The 14,158-nt window shown below is 40.1% G+C and overlaps 2 protein-coding genes across 2 annotated transcripts in view; one reads left to right on the top strand and one right to left on the bottom strand.

Moving 5' to 3' along the window:
• The window catches only part of dapp1 (dual adaptor of phosphotyrosine and 3-phosphoinositides), an 11,285-nt gene extending 1,290 nt beyond the window's left edge, over nucleotides 1-9,995 (top strand). The window contains exons 2-9 of the mRNA XM_035673750.1: nucleotides 1,103-1,225; nucleotides 1,921-2,054; nucleotides 3,770-3,900; nucleotides 5,798-5,845; nucleotides 5,982-6,044; nucleotides 6,206-6,291; nucleotides 8,014-8,101; nucleotides 8,973-9,995. Of these exons, the coding sequence (XP_035529643.1) occupies nucleotides 1,103-1,225; nucleotides 1,921-2,054; nucleotides 3,770-3,900; nucleotides 5,798-5,845; nucleotides 5,982-6,044; nucleotides 6,206-6,291; nucleotides 8,014-8,101; nucleotides 8,973-8,996 (697 nt within the window). The 3' untranslated portion in view covers nucleotides 8,997-9,995. The remainder of the gene's footprint in view (nucleotides 1-1,102; nucleotides 1,226-1,920; nucleotides 2,055-3,769; nucleotides 3,901-5,797; nucleotides 5,846-5,981; nucleotides 6,045-6,205; nucleotides 6,292-8,013; nucleotides 8,102-8,972) is intronic.
• A 289-nt stretch (nucleotides 9,996-10,284) lies between these two features.
• Nucleotides 10,285-13,804, bottom strand: lamtor3 (late endosomal/lysosomal adaptor, MAPK and MTOR activator 3). Its single transcript, XM_035673555.1, has 7 exons — nucleotides 13,683-13,804; nucleotides 13,387-13,436; nucleotides 13,080-13,114; nucleotides 12,941-12,999; nucleotides 11,448-11,581; nucleotides 11,075-11,138; nucleotides 10,285-10,652 (listed from the first exon to the last, which is right to left on the bottom strand). Exons 2-7 carry the CDS (start codon nucleotides 13,393-13,395, stop codon nucleotides 10,579-10,581), a joined length of 375 nt encoding a protein of 124 aa, XP_035529448.1. The 5' UTR covers nucleotides 13,396-13,436; nucleotides 13,683-13,804; the 3' UTR covers nucleotides 10,285-10,578.
• Nucleotides 13,805-14,158: the final 354 nt, after the last annotated feature.

Genomic DNA, 14,158 nt, shown 5'->3' with positions numbered 1-14,158 from the left:
ATTGTACAGTTTATCAGTTGCTCTGTACTGTTACTGTTATACATTGAATATAGTATGAAATATCTATAAAATGAATCACTAAGTCAGTTTACGTCAGTCAGTCAGTTTGTGATATTGTATGGATTCTCAAAAACACTGTATCTAAATACAGATCTCACTGGTCTGGTTGCATAAAAAAAGTAGATTTTTCTTTACAATTACAATATATCGCCTTGGTTACAGTATCACAATATAACTGAATATATTGAATCATAACTCCTGTATTGTGATAAGAATCGAATCGCCAGATTCTTGCAAATACACAGTGCTCGTAAGTATACTTTAAACCTGGGTCACATTATAAAACTAGGGTGCAGATCTTTTTAGATAATAACTGCTACTAAATATGAATTTATGGCAGGTCTGGTTACATAGTTATGCATTACTGACTTGAATCAGCGGTGAGAATGTCTAACAGTAGTCTAACAATAGTTTTCTATGAGAGCTTCATAACCCAGCAAACGCACAGAAACACTTCAGCCTGGGGTCCAAAGGGTGACACAGCTCCCCATGTTCAGGCTCCAGGCGGTGTGAGCTGATAAACCTGTAGCTGATTTTGAAACATGGACTGAAATGTCACATTTACTGCCATTTTCCTTTGTATATTGCGCTTCTCTTGAGCTATGAACATCAATATTTCTTAATGTATTATCAGCAACTCTTAATGCAAATAATCAAGTTTCACATCCTCCTATTAGTTTCCTTTGCATCTGTCTTACAGTTTGAGGTTTGTTTATCTGCAAAAACCATCCCCATTTCCTCTGAAAACCTCTATAAGGTCTGTTCTTCAGTACTGTTTCAGGCAGCGGCCTGACAAACCTACAAATAGCATCCAGGTGCTGCATGTCTCTTCTCAGTGTTCTAGTGATTGATGTGGACCTGTGTGGGTTCCATACAGAGCACCAAAAGCTTTGAAACAGCCATTATACTGTACATCTCTCGACATGAAGTCTTCTCTATCATGTTTTCCCTGAAGATGGCAATTTAGATTAATCTCTATTTCCCACAAGAATTGTAATAGATACAGTATTGAGTTACTGCTTATTTCTTCTTTTTGGTGAAGGTGGTACCACTATGACCTGTCCCGCCATGCTGCAGAGGCCCTTCTCTTGTCCAATGGGACTGATGGAAGTTATCTGCTGAGGAACAGTAATGAGGGACCAGGCTGCTTCGCCCTGTCTGTCAGGTCAGTCTATAACACCGTCTTTCTAAATGGAAGAAATACACACTGATTTTGGTCAATTTAACTGATAAATGGTGACACCATGAACATCTCTTGTCACAGTAGATCACTGTTGTTAAAACTTAATGGTGGACCTAGTTTAATGCAGTTCAACAGATGCCTAAGTGAGTTACCTTAATGTAAGGCTCTCTATAGTACCTTATTTGTACAGACCAATATTTGTATGTTGCACCAAGTATTGATCGGTTAGTTAGTTTTTTTTTTAGTCATTTTTAAGAAGAAAAGTCCAATTTCTTTGTCAAACACCAATCACCATTTTCTGACATTTTTAATAATTAATAATTATTATTATTTTAACAATTAATAACAAATCTCCACAGGCCTACTTGTTCATTGATTGTTTGATCAAATAATTTAAAGTTAAATCGTTTGACTGAATTTTATTAAGGAAGAGTTAAGAGCCATACATGGCAGCATGGATGTAAAACATTTAAAGCAAACCTTGACTTTTTTTGTTGAATGAAAAAGAGTAATGTTGTTGAGTGGTGTTGGTTCCAAAACTCATGTATTGTATCGGCACTAATTAAAAACCAAGATAAGAAACAATACAACATTTGGTATCGTCTTTTAAGTTTCATTCTGTCACTGTATAATGTGAACAACATTGAAAGTGCAACATTGAATGTTGTCATTCACAGGGCAAAGGATTCCGTCAAACATTTTCACGTGACACGCAAAGACAACGGCTACGCGTTTGGGTTTAACGAGTTTGCAACCCTTCATGACTTTGTCAACCACTTTGCCAACCAGCCTCTGCTGGGCAGTGACACAGGTATGCACTTCAGATCTTCACCAACAAGCATGCTGCATGTTACCAGCTCATACAGTAAAACAACAGATTGCACTGTTGGCTGTCTTTCTGGTTCAGTGATTTCACAACAAATGTGACAGCTTCTTTCAGCCTCTTTGTGGTTATACTAGAAATAACTTGTCCAGCACAAGTTTGTCTTACAAATGTAGGTAAGGCTCAGATATAAACAGGAAGTTGTTTGAAATTAGGAGCCTGTGCAAAGATGCAAGAATGGGAGTGATGTGATTTCTTAAAGCCTAGGGGCAGCATTTTGAATGAGCTGCAGGCAAGAGATTGAGCCCATGGTAAAGATAGTTACAGTATTCAAAGTGAGAGAAAATAGATAATAAAAATAGAGAATAGTAGATACGGTATCTCTATGAGTTGCAAAGACCCGAGCTCAGTTTTCAGGTCACTCACAGCCTTTCTGTTGTTTTTGAAGGGCTCCTTGGATTTGCTGACGTTAACAAGTAGGTTGTTCTCCCAGTCAGAGTCAGAATCAGGTTTAATGCCTATATCAGTAGGTTTTCAGTAGGTTAGAAAAATGTCAACAAAAACATAGCCGTCTCTGGACAGGCACAAGTCATCGAAGTCAAGTAGAAGTCAGAGTGGAGGGCTTTATGTTTATAGTTGTTGGTGATCTGTCCGAGACCCCTCCAGATAGAAGCAGTGTCATTTGCTGTTGAACTTTTGCCTTGCTAAACCTGCTTTTGACGCTTCTGACCTGTTTCTGTTCCCACTCCTGAACACTACTTGCTTTTGCAGTCGTAGCTATCTAGTTAAGCTATCTGAGTTAAACTGTGAACCAGGGTTTGTCATTGTTGTAACTCACCCTGGTGCGTGATGGAATACAGCAGTCCTCACAGAAGCTGATATATGATGTCACAGCCTGTGTACTCGTCCAGACTGTTGGAAGAAGTCCTGTTGGTACAGTCCGAGCACGCACAGAGATCCTCCATAGCTTCACTGTTGTTGTTTTTTGATGTCTTCACAACTGGATTACAGAGCTTTAATATCTTCCTGTATGCAGGGATCGGATGGACTTGAGCATGGGGGACATCACAATAGGCACTGTTGATTGTACTATAATAACAATCTCTCTATGTACCCACTGGCAGCAGCAACAGTACTGCCTGGGTTACAAGTACCCCTGGTTGGCAATCACTGCCCTAGAGGCAGGGCACACTTAGAAGCTGACTTATTAACTTAGTTTACTGACTTTTATTTTCCTGATTTATTTCAATATCTAATGAGGAATGAAAAAGATGTCTATTCTTTACTCTATTATGTACAGCACCTCACACAAACTAGCAAATGCCCAATATTCTTGTAAATGGAACAAATAGAAATGTTTTTTATTTTCTTTATTTAATAGAAAGGAAGATATTATAAAACTCAGAGATAAGTCTTTGGTTAAAAACAACAACAACAACAACAAGATTTCAGGTTAATCAGGAATAATCCACAGTGCATGCTGGTGGCCAGCTGTCAGGCTGAGGCATTACAGGATTGCTACACACCTTTTCCCCCTGTTGCATAGCACACACACGACATAACGTGCATGAAACATTACAACACTTCCCAGCATTGTTATAAGATCTCCACTCCACATTTTCTAATTCAACAAGAAAAAAGTCCCACATGTCCTTTGTGTTGTATTTTCTTAGTCTGTAACCGCCCTTCTGCCTTTCAACCAGGAACCCTCATTGTGCTCAAGTGTCCGTACCCGTGGCGTGTGGAAGAGCCGTCCATCTACGAGTCTGTGCGAGTTCACACAGCCATACAGACGGGCCGCACGGAGAATGATCTGGTGCCGAATGCCCCATCGGTATGACACCTCCTGCAGACACCTGCGAGCAGCTGATGATTAATAGTACCTTTGTGATGTGACATGTGATGTGAAATGATCAAAGCAACTTACAGGAGGTTCAAATTCAACTTTCTTTGCAAATCAGCATTAAAAGATAATTCTATATTATTAGAGCATGGGTATTATATTTATAGTTTTTGGCCATAATTTCTAACAGTTAAGTAAATGTTGTACTCACCAGTGTAACTGATTGTTTGCTAAACCCCACCACTTAACAGCAATTGTCCAATTGCATAAAAACTGTTAATTAGGCACGACAGGCCTGTCAAGTTTGGATTTCTCCACATGTTGATTGTGCATGGCGCTCTAGTAAGAGCAAATCTCGATATCGGAGGAATATATATATTTATTTATTTATTAATTATATCATGTATGCAGCCATCAGCTACAGGTAAATGAACAGTTCTACTGTTCTATCTATCCATCTATACATACTTTTCCTCTTACCTGCAGTGCTATTTATCCATTCAGATGGTTTTGGTGTAAGTTACCAAGTTTTCTCTCCAATATGATAGAACGAGATGGCACTCAGCTTGTGGTGCTCAAAGCATGACCCGGTTGCTCAAGATAATCCACAGACCTTTTGAGCAGTTTCATGCTCTATTCTGTTGTCTTTCTATGTATCACTGCACAGAAGGAAATGTGCATCTTCTCATGGAATAGTCGATTTCTAGAAAGGCATTGCTGTTGAGTATTTTAAATGTAGTCTTTTGGCACTTCGAGCACAACAAGCTGAGTGCCATTTGGTTCTATTATATTAGAGAGGCAGACAGCTGGTATCTCCAAAACTCAGCGACTCACGTCAAGGACCACAGAACTGGTAGGGCCAGTAGGGCCAGATTAAAATTCTTTGTTTGACTCTTTCTTCTACCATACACTCTATGGTAGCACATAAATCATACTGTCACCTACAGCCTATGACAAAGCAATACATTCTGTTATCCACACATGTATTGGCTGATTGTGTCATTTGATGTGAATTTAACTTTTCCCATGCAAATGCTGCCAGCCTGCTGCTGCACTTCTTTGCCACAATTTGACATGCGTTCCGCGGTCTGTGACTCACACCAAAACAATCTACAGCAGATAGACAAGAGAAACTGTCCCTTTAACCATTTGGCTACTAGGGCATCCTAAGCTGGATCCTAGCTTTCAACCACTTTTCTCAGTCTTCACCATCAAATGAAGTTGTTGGCTCAGTTGGAGTTATTTCTTAATATAGCTTGTTTCTTGTACAAAGGCTGAAGGAACAACCATGGGGTCACACATTTACCCCACTGTAGATGGAACATTTTAAACAGATTGCTGTAACACTTTCTTCAAACTGCACTGCTCCAGTGTTGGCAGCTTCACCAACCTCATCAGTAACCTCAAGCCACATTTCGTGGTAAACAGGAAGAGAGTGGCACCTGTGTTTATGAGAAGGCTGACAGTAACATAAGGACCACATTGTACAGGAAACCCTCTCTTATGGCACTTTAACCACAAAAAGCATAACAATTAGTGGTGAGGACCGTCCTACACAGAGCACATGTGTCAGGTGGGCACTCTTTGCCACGATAAGAATCCCACCCTGGTTGAAAGATGACACAGTTAACTCATGAGGGACCACCAGACATCCCACTGGGCATCTTACAAGTCTGAACTGATGGAACATCTAACCAGTTTTTGAGTTCCATACTGACTAAACTAAAATAACTGAGCCAGCAACTTCACTGATGAAGAACCGTGAGATGTTGCTGAAAGCTCCAAACAACCTTGTAACTAGACCTTGAGTTAAGATTACTTTGGCCAAGATCTATGTGGGGCTCACTGTAGAATAATGTGTCTACTAAAACAACACATGTCTTTTCAGCTGGGTACAAAGGAAGGCTATCTGGTGAAACAAGGAGCAATTGTGAAGGTAAGAGTGGTGGAACTGTAGGGGAGTTAGACCTCACATAAATTCACTGTTACCAGGAAGCTTTTTCAGCTGAAAATCTTGTTTGAACACTGAGGTGATATTTAAAACACATTCTAAATGTAAATATGTTTTGCAGAACTGGAAACAGAGGTGGTTCACGCTCAACAGATACGAACTCAAGTACTTCAAAGACAAAATGGTGGGTCTCTCCTCGGTTTGTGTGCTAAACTGGCAGTTTTCACAACTTCACACAATCATAGTATGAAGATAGAGCAGTTAAGTTTCAGATGCTTCTAGTCACACCAGAAAAACAAGAGGGTCTGAGCTTGTGGTGTGTAAACTGTAGTGTCTCTATTGCAGTGCGAGGAGCCCATTCGAACCCTGGATCTGAGAGCCTGCTCTGCAGTCCAGTTTGACTACTCTCAGGACAGAGTCAACTGTTTCTGGTAAGTGATGGTCAGTCAGTGATCTGCGCTGAGAGGATGATTCATTTTGCATCAATAACGTAACTTGGAAATTATAAATCAACCACCTGTGTGTCTGTGTTCATCCAAAAAATGGTTGGGCTGTTGGTTGAACAAAGCAAGACATTTCAATAAGTCAGCTCAGGCTTTTGTAAATTGTGATGGGCTTTTTCTACTATTATCTGACATTTTATAGACCAAATGATTTATTTGATCAACCCTTAAAATAATGAACACTAATCAACAATAAAAAAAATTGTTAGCTGGAGCCCTTTATTAACAATATAAAGAAAAAGCAGACGAGATCAGTCACAGCACTGCAGTCTGAGGCCATGGTTCTACTTCCCCATGCAAGCAAAATCTGACATTTGTGTTGTTTGAAAAAGGGGAAGTCCAAGCAGTTCGATAAGAGAAGGAGAGAGGGGGAGGGAAGAAAAAGTGCACATGAACTGAAGGGCAGCAGTGGCTTTATACAGAGGTTGCAACCACTGACCACCCTTCACCTTTTACACAATGCCAAGTGCTGCACACTTATCAGTCCAAACAGGAGGTGCTGATTGTCCTTCTCCTCGTCTTCTTAAGTGCCCAAGTACAACATAAATTTAAAAGAAAGGCTTCCTCTGGAGTGAATGCAATTAGTTGCCTATTAGCATGCATATTAGTAGCATATTGACTCTTTATTAGTCATAATAAAGTATTTATTAATGCCTTATTCTGCATGAGCATATTCTACAACCAGTAGGACATTAGAGTTGAGTTTACTCTCAACAACCTCCTAATTACTGCTTATTGATAGTAAGTAAGGAAGTTGTTGTCCATGAATTCTCCTTGATAACACTTATGGTCTATTCTTATCTTATTTTTTACATTATTTTAAGTCTTGCTTAGTTCTGAACAAGAGCTCACTTTAGAATGGAGAACATATTCTGCTACAGACTTAATTCATAATTATTAGGACACTATTAACACGTAGTTTTGTGTTTTGTTACATAAGAACATAAGACCATATAAGCTGATGCGCTTCCTGGCGCATGCTCTGCTGCGACAACACAGTTACGATGTCACTCCCGTGTTATATGTGTAGATATGTGTATATTGTCTGTATATGTGTACTATGTGTAGTTTGTGTGTAGAATTCATGTCGAAGGTGCTCTTTGTACAGACTGTGAAAACAAATTTCCTCCACTGAGGACAATGAAGAATGAGTCAAGAATCAAAGACCCATACTGAGCAAAGTATATTAAGATCTTAATTAATGTACAACAATCTCCTTACTTACTAATGAGGATAAACTCAGCTCTAATGGCCTACTTGTAGAATATGCTAATAGACAACAAATTAATTGGGAATCTGTGTATCTTAATATAAATTTAAAAAATGTTGTTTTGTTTATTCCTATGGTTGTATCAAACATTAAGCTATATTTTTAGTGGGTGAAATGAAAAGTGTTCATACATTCCCAATGATACCTGTAATTAAACTCACTTACAAAATTGAATTACACTGAGACAAAATAATTGCAGCTGCTGGGAAGAGGACTCTCTTTCTAGTTGAGAGCGTCTTCTTCCAAGTTCTCAAAAGGCAAATGACAAAGCAAATATCATGGTTTTAGTTTGGATACACATGACTAGATAATATACTGTGATGCATAGGGAACTCATCCTTCCTTTCTCAATAACTGTCCATATCTTTGTGTGTCCACAGCCTGGTGTTTCCGGAGCGAACATTTTATCTTTGTACAAAGACGGGTGTGGAGGCAGACGAGTGGATCAAGATCCTGAGGTGGAAACTGGTGAGTGCTGGCACGAAGTGGGATATTTTTACTCAAAAGACACTTAAAGAACTGTTGATAATGTGCTGCCAAGCTCCGGACATACTGGAGCACAAGCCTGTATTCATGGGGATTTTTGATAAGCATTCTGGGAAAAAGGAGAAATCACCAACTGAGGCTCAGTAGGAGAATGCAAGGCTGTTTGAGGGAAAGTTGATCATTACAACACTTCATATGACTTCATGACAAGCTTGTGCAATATTAACCCACTTCCTTATTACGAAAAATACTGTTTCTTCAGCTGCTGGTCCTCTGCTGGTTTCAGATTCAGATAGCACCAGTTTGAAATTTAGTTCTAGTAGTACAGTTGATACCCTGTATCCTTGTGGCCCTGAAGAAAAGGTTGGTGTGTTTTAACTAAACTTCTGCTGAATTATTTTCTTATACTTTATTCATAGTATTCAAGTATATTCCTTCATGAATGAATCTAACATGTATTGAGCTATAGGGAAAAACTAAGTTCATGGGATGCTCAGCCATAGACAAGTGGTACTACAGTCAGACCTAGTGCTGGAAAAAGTTTAGATTTCCTACTGATCCTTCCTACAATGAGCTGTTTTTACCCACAGAGAGCGAGTCGTTTTCCATGCTGCAATGTTGAACCACCATGTTTCTACAGTAGCCTTGAAGGGACAAACCAAACACACTCTAGATATGGGCGTATGTGTTTTTCGCGTGTTTTGTGGCTACTGTAGTTTCTCCTGAGGGAGCTACACCACTAGATGCCACTGAATCCCACACACTGGGCCTTTAAAACAAACACAGTATTTAAAGGATCCTTTTCTTTCACTGCACTGATTACAGCCAGCAGTGACACCCTCTTTGTTTCCAGTCACAGATCAGAAAAGGCCGATGACTGCCGGCAGCGGAGACACTGGAGATGGAAAGAAGCCCCGCCCTCACTGAATACGTCACATCAGCTGGGCGAACGATGAAGAACAGCAACGTTCTAAACTGAACAGTAAACTTTAGAATACTGGAACACACGGACTGACTGCTGTGACAACACAGATGTGACTACACTTGGCTTCATATTTATTTAGTACAAAGATGTTTTATTTCTCGAGTTGAACAGTTGCTTTCCTTTCCAGGACCATGTTTGTTCCTAGCATGAACATTTGCTTTACCTGTTATTTAAAGGGGATTGTAGCATCATTGGTGCTTCTCTCAGTACTTTCCCTGTCTGTGGCTCTCCGCTGCTAGTGAGGAAAATCTTTAAAAGCAGCTCACATATATAACAGCTGGTCACTGTAGGTTTCCATAATTGTGAAACAAACAGGAGGAAATAATTAATTTGTGGACTATTTTATTTTGGAGTATTTTCCTGAGTCAGAATAAACTACATTAACGATGGCTAGGAATAGACTGATGATCAGATCCAATATTCTTCCAATTTGTCTATAATAAAATAAATGAATTTAATAAATTAGATGTAGCACTTTCTGTTTGTAGTCTCACTCATTATCCTGCCCACAGCAGATTGATCTGATTGGTTACACATCCCATTATAGCCTATCAACACTGAACACTGCTGTGCCACAGACAGGGAAAGGGAAAGACAGGGAAGTCTCAAAATTTCAGATAAAGTGTGGAATGTAACTAAGGTTGGAATTAGTTACCTTTAACAGCTCCATGTGGCTGCAGGAGTCAACTGAATCTGAGGAACTTTGACACATAAATCTTGCTCTGTTTAGTTTCTAATACAGGATTTGAATATGTACAGTGTTGTGTTGGGAAAAGGTAGTTGCATGTCATACCCGGAGATGGGCACGAATACATCAAAAGGTTTCTTGTTACAGATTTTAACACTTGCTCATCAGACGTGTGAAAATAAAATATTAGTATGAGAAATATATTTAATTAATTTGTTGATATACATTCTATACAAACTCAATGTGGGTCTGGCCTTAAGCCACTTATATGAAAAGATGATTATAGACTTGAAGTGTCCAATCAGGATATCATGGAGATGGAAGGCTGCAAATTCAGGGATGCATGCTGGGTGATTTCTAGCTAATATTGAGTACAATATTTTCCAGTTCTTGAGCGTGAGCTGATGGCTGAATGAACTTGCATTCGATATCTGATCATATTGTGATTACATACTTTTATTTACAACCACAATGAAAAAGCACAGAGACCACTTTAGGTGCTAAAAATTAACATTTATTCGGACTTAATGACATTTGATTTGACATATAAACTGTCTTAGCTGATGGGGAGCACCTAAATTCTACAGAATATGGCAGAAAGCAAAGAACAAAAAGTGTAGAACAATGTTCAAACAGGTCAGAAGATGTTTACACTTCAGGTCAGTACTTGGAAGTGTAAAAACCTCCAGACAGGTTTTCCCACGGGACTGAATGCACCATCAGAGACAGAGAGATTTCAGTGACCGCGTGTGATCCAGACGGGGGTCCTGCTCAGTCAGCTAGAGCTTATGTCACCTCCACCACCTGCCTCAGCTCCTCTATTAGAGGAGCCAGCTCCTTCTCCAGACTCATGATGAGACCTGAGGACACACCAAGCACAGCGGTTAATTAAAACAAGTGAGGGAGGCATATGTGGAAAATAACACTAGGATAAAGTGTAATGTCTGAACTTTCTTCTGATGAAGAAAAACTGAAAAGGGGTTGTTTTTTCATTTTCCAAACAAATGGAAAATTGGTTGCTTTCCATTTTTCGTTCCCCTATTTAATGTATAGAGAAAACCAAAATTAGGAAACAAGCTGTCTGTTGGCCACAAAGTACACCGACCCAAAAAACACTAACGGAGATTGGGAATGAAAGATTTAATAAGGGATTTGTTGGCTGCAGAGCTTTACAAATCACCCAGCGGAAACAAAGTGGAACCAGCTATTGGAACCCATCCCTGTTCGTCCATCATGGAGCCTGTGCTTTATTATCTTTGAGTAAAAGGGAGATGTTTTTTACCCGTGTTGGCGTTGCTGCTGGCGATGAAACTGATGACCAGCGGTAATCGGTTGAACTGCACAATCTGTTCAGCACAAAGACACGGCAGACATGTTAGGACAAAAACTGGGCTTTTTCAACGGAGGGTCACTGTGAGCTCATACCCAACAAAGCCTGCAGAAACCCTGAATTAGAAACACTACTAAATCCAATCAGTTTTTAAGCTGTCAGAATCCTATCTTTCACAGAAGCCTGTAAATAATAATATACAATCATCATAATAGCATTACGGAGGTGGTTGAATCGGACCGGAAAGGTCCAACGCTTACATTATTCATTGAATCTATCATAGCTAATTCTATATACAGACAGTATTGGAAAGCTGGCGTCTGACCTGGTAGGTGTTGTAGTAGCAGATGATGCTTTTGTTCTTGGAGAGGCCCAGCTTGCTGCCCTGATCCGTGGCCAGAGCGAAAGTGGACAAGAAGCCGGGTCTCAGCGCGTGGACCGGGGCGTTGTCATTGGCGACTGCAGGGACACAGAGGTAACGTTAACAACAACTCTCCAGACAGTGAATAGCTGCTCCTCCTCCTTTCTGCCCACACCATTCATTTCAATCATTATACGCATATGTAACTTATTTATTTCTCATGTGAAATCAGTCTATGATCATGTGTTTATACCCTCACAGTGTAAAGCAATAGACGGAAATACCCTCTAATAATTACCCCACCGTCAGTCTCCCAACATTTTCAGCTTTCATTAATGCCAACTGCTTACAGGATGGATATTATACTTTAGAAATGAGTCTCCATATGCTATTTTGAACCATTCTGGGGATTGCAGGCTGGAAACAGACAACAAAAACAATCTATTCTCACTAATAAAAAGGCATTGGTATTTAGAACCAGTACTAAAGCGACACCGGTTCCTGCCTGGTCCGTACTGATACTGCCATTGGTATTTATCTAACAATATCTAATCAGCTGAAATATGTTGGCTCACCTTATTCAATTGAATAAAAATGCTGCTGAATGCAACAACTCAGGAAATCATTTCACTTGGTATTTCTGCAAAATAAGTAATGATGTCATGTCTGCAGCGGATTATGGCGAGTAACATCAATAAAAGTATTAATAAGCATCTGTAGTATGAGCATTAATAAAATGTATTAGAGGATATTCAGGGAAACCAGGTGCCAGTTCTGTCCGGTTCTGTCCTGTTAGAATTCAGTCTCTGTGGAATATTTACAGAACCAAGACAAAGCATCACTTTCACAGAGTTTAACTTTGACATAGGGAGCCAGCAACTGATTCCATGTCTGAAAATACAAACCTTTCTCTGTAATCCACAGCATGTCAAGCAAATCAGATTACTGTGACACAGTCCCAGGGAGACACCCGTGCTCCCAACAAGAACACAACATCAAGGATCACTGTGGTTACCCTGCTGCGGTTGTAGTGCAGATGCAGTTGGGAAAGTCTGGGCCGATACTGATCCAATGTTTTTTTGTTGTTATTTATTTACCCCTTTGTGCCAGGGAAACACAGAAATCTACAAAGATAAGCATCCCTGCGTTGTTGTAGCTCAAGCTATTTCCATTTAAATCCAAGCTGTGAGATCTGTGCTGCTGCATGGAGCACTGCAGAACGTACGTGAGGATTTCTCCGATATCTGAGCTGGAAACAACCAACAACGTTTAGCCAGCTCAAAATTGATGCGACAATAGATCCACCACTGATATTTGTGAATACCATCCTATTTAGGCCGATGTCAGTCAACAAGTCAACAACATGTTCACAGCCCGAGCATGCAGCCATGGTGTGACAGCAGCACAATATTCTGGCCAATATACAAAAGGACAGCAGGACTCAAATAGTTTCTTACCTTTGATAACTGGGACACCGTCCCTGTCCGTCACTACAATGGCATGAAGACCTTCAACACTGAGGGAGAACAGACAGACTGTAGACTTTACAAACTACTCAGACACTACACATTCTGGTAGCTTTGCCATCATACACACCTCTGGAGCTGTTTGTACAGGTATCTCTTCAAATCCTGCAAAGAAAAACATGTTCCACAGAGAACAAGCGAGTTAGACAAGCTGCTACACGAGTGTCCCTGACAGAGACACGGAGACATTTAACCGTTTAATGCAGTCGTTTATTGACTCATTGTCGTCTCAGGGTAGCTTGGCGGGGAGTACAGGGTTGGGAGTCGGTGTTTCTTTTTCTTTCTCCGTGCTAGAAAAGGGCAGGGACTCCTGACGGACTTCCTAACTGGAAGGAGAGACCGAGAGACAGACAGACAGACAGACAGGCCATACTTACATCCGCCATGGCGGCTAATGCTGTATCGTGTTATCCAGACCTCTGGGCAGCTGTGGGGAGAAAACAAGCTCCATTAACCGTCCTCGCCGATGAGCCTGTCTGTTAACAGAAGTGCTGCAGTGAAAGAAGGATGCTAACATGCTAGCTAATGGGTAAGATCAGTGGCGTTATTGAGCTAACTGTTACTTCCTGTAATCAGCCAGCCGCGTAAGCTCACTGCAACTTTATTTTCAAATGATAAAGTAACAGATAAATAAAACCAGAATAACCTTAAACCTGTACATTCGTTCACATACCTTCTTTGATTCCTTATTTAACTGACTTCACATCTAACAGCTACATACTCGTCAGGAGGCAGCAGCAAAATCACATGACAGACTTGTTTTGTTTCCGGTGTTCTGACGTGTTCTGCTTCTTCTTCTTTGCTTTTTTTTTTGGTGCCGTCTAAGCGTTTAAGGTGCATACCGCCACCTACCGTACCCCACTATATAGAACAGTCTAACGTTAGTTACATTTAATTTAAACAAAGTTATTATTGTCATTTACAACACAGAGTTGTATAATGAAATTATACATATAGTTCCCTTTTATGTTACTTGTAAAAAAAATTATTCTATATGTTATTCTATGAATGTAATTGTCTTGTCTATGTATGTAGCACACTGACAGTATATATAGTGGACAGAGCTTCCAGGTCTGTGAAGTGAAACCAGTGTCTTAAACCTGCATTCTTTCTAATGACCAGCAGGGGGCAGCTCCATGGGTTGCAAAA

The sequence above is a fragment of the Morone saxatilis genome, unplaced genomic scaffold (genome assembly GCF_004916995.1).
Source record: "Morone saxatilis isolate NCDOM2014 unplaced genomic scaffold, NCSU_SB_2.0 Contig3, whole genome shotgun sequence".
NCBI classification, from domain to species: domain Eukaryota; kingdom Metazoa; phylum Chordata; class Actinopteri; family Moronidae; genus Morone; species Morone saxatilis.
Note: the sequence above shows the minus strand (reverse complement) of the source record. Positions and strands in the feature narration are given on the sequence as shown.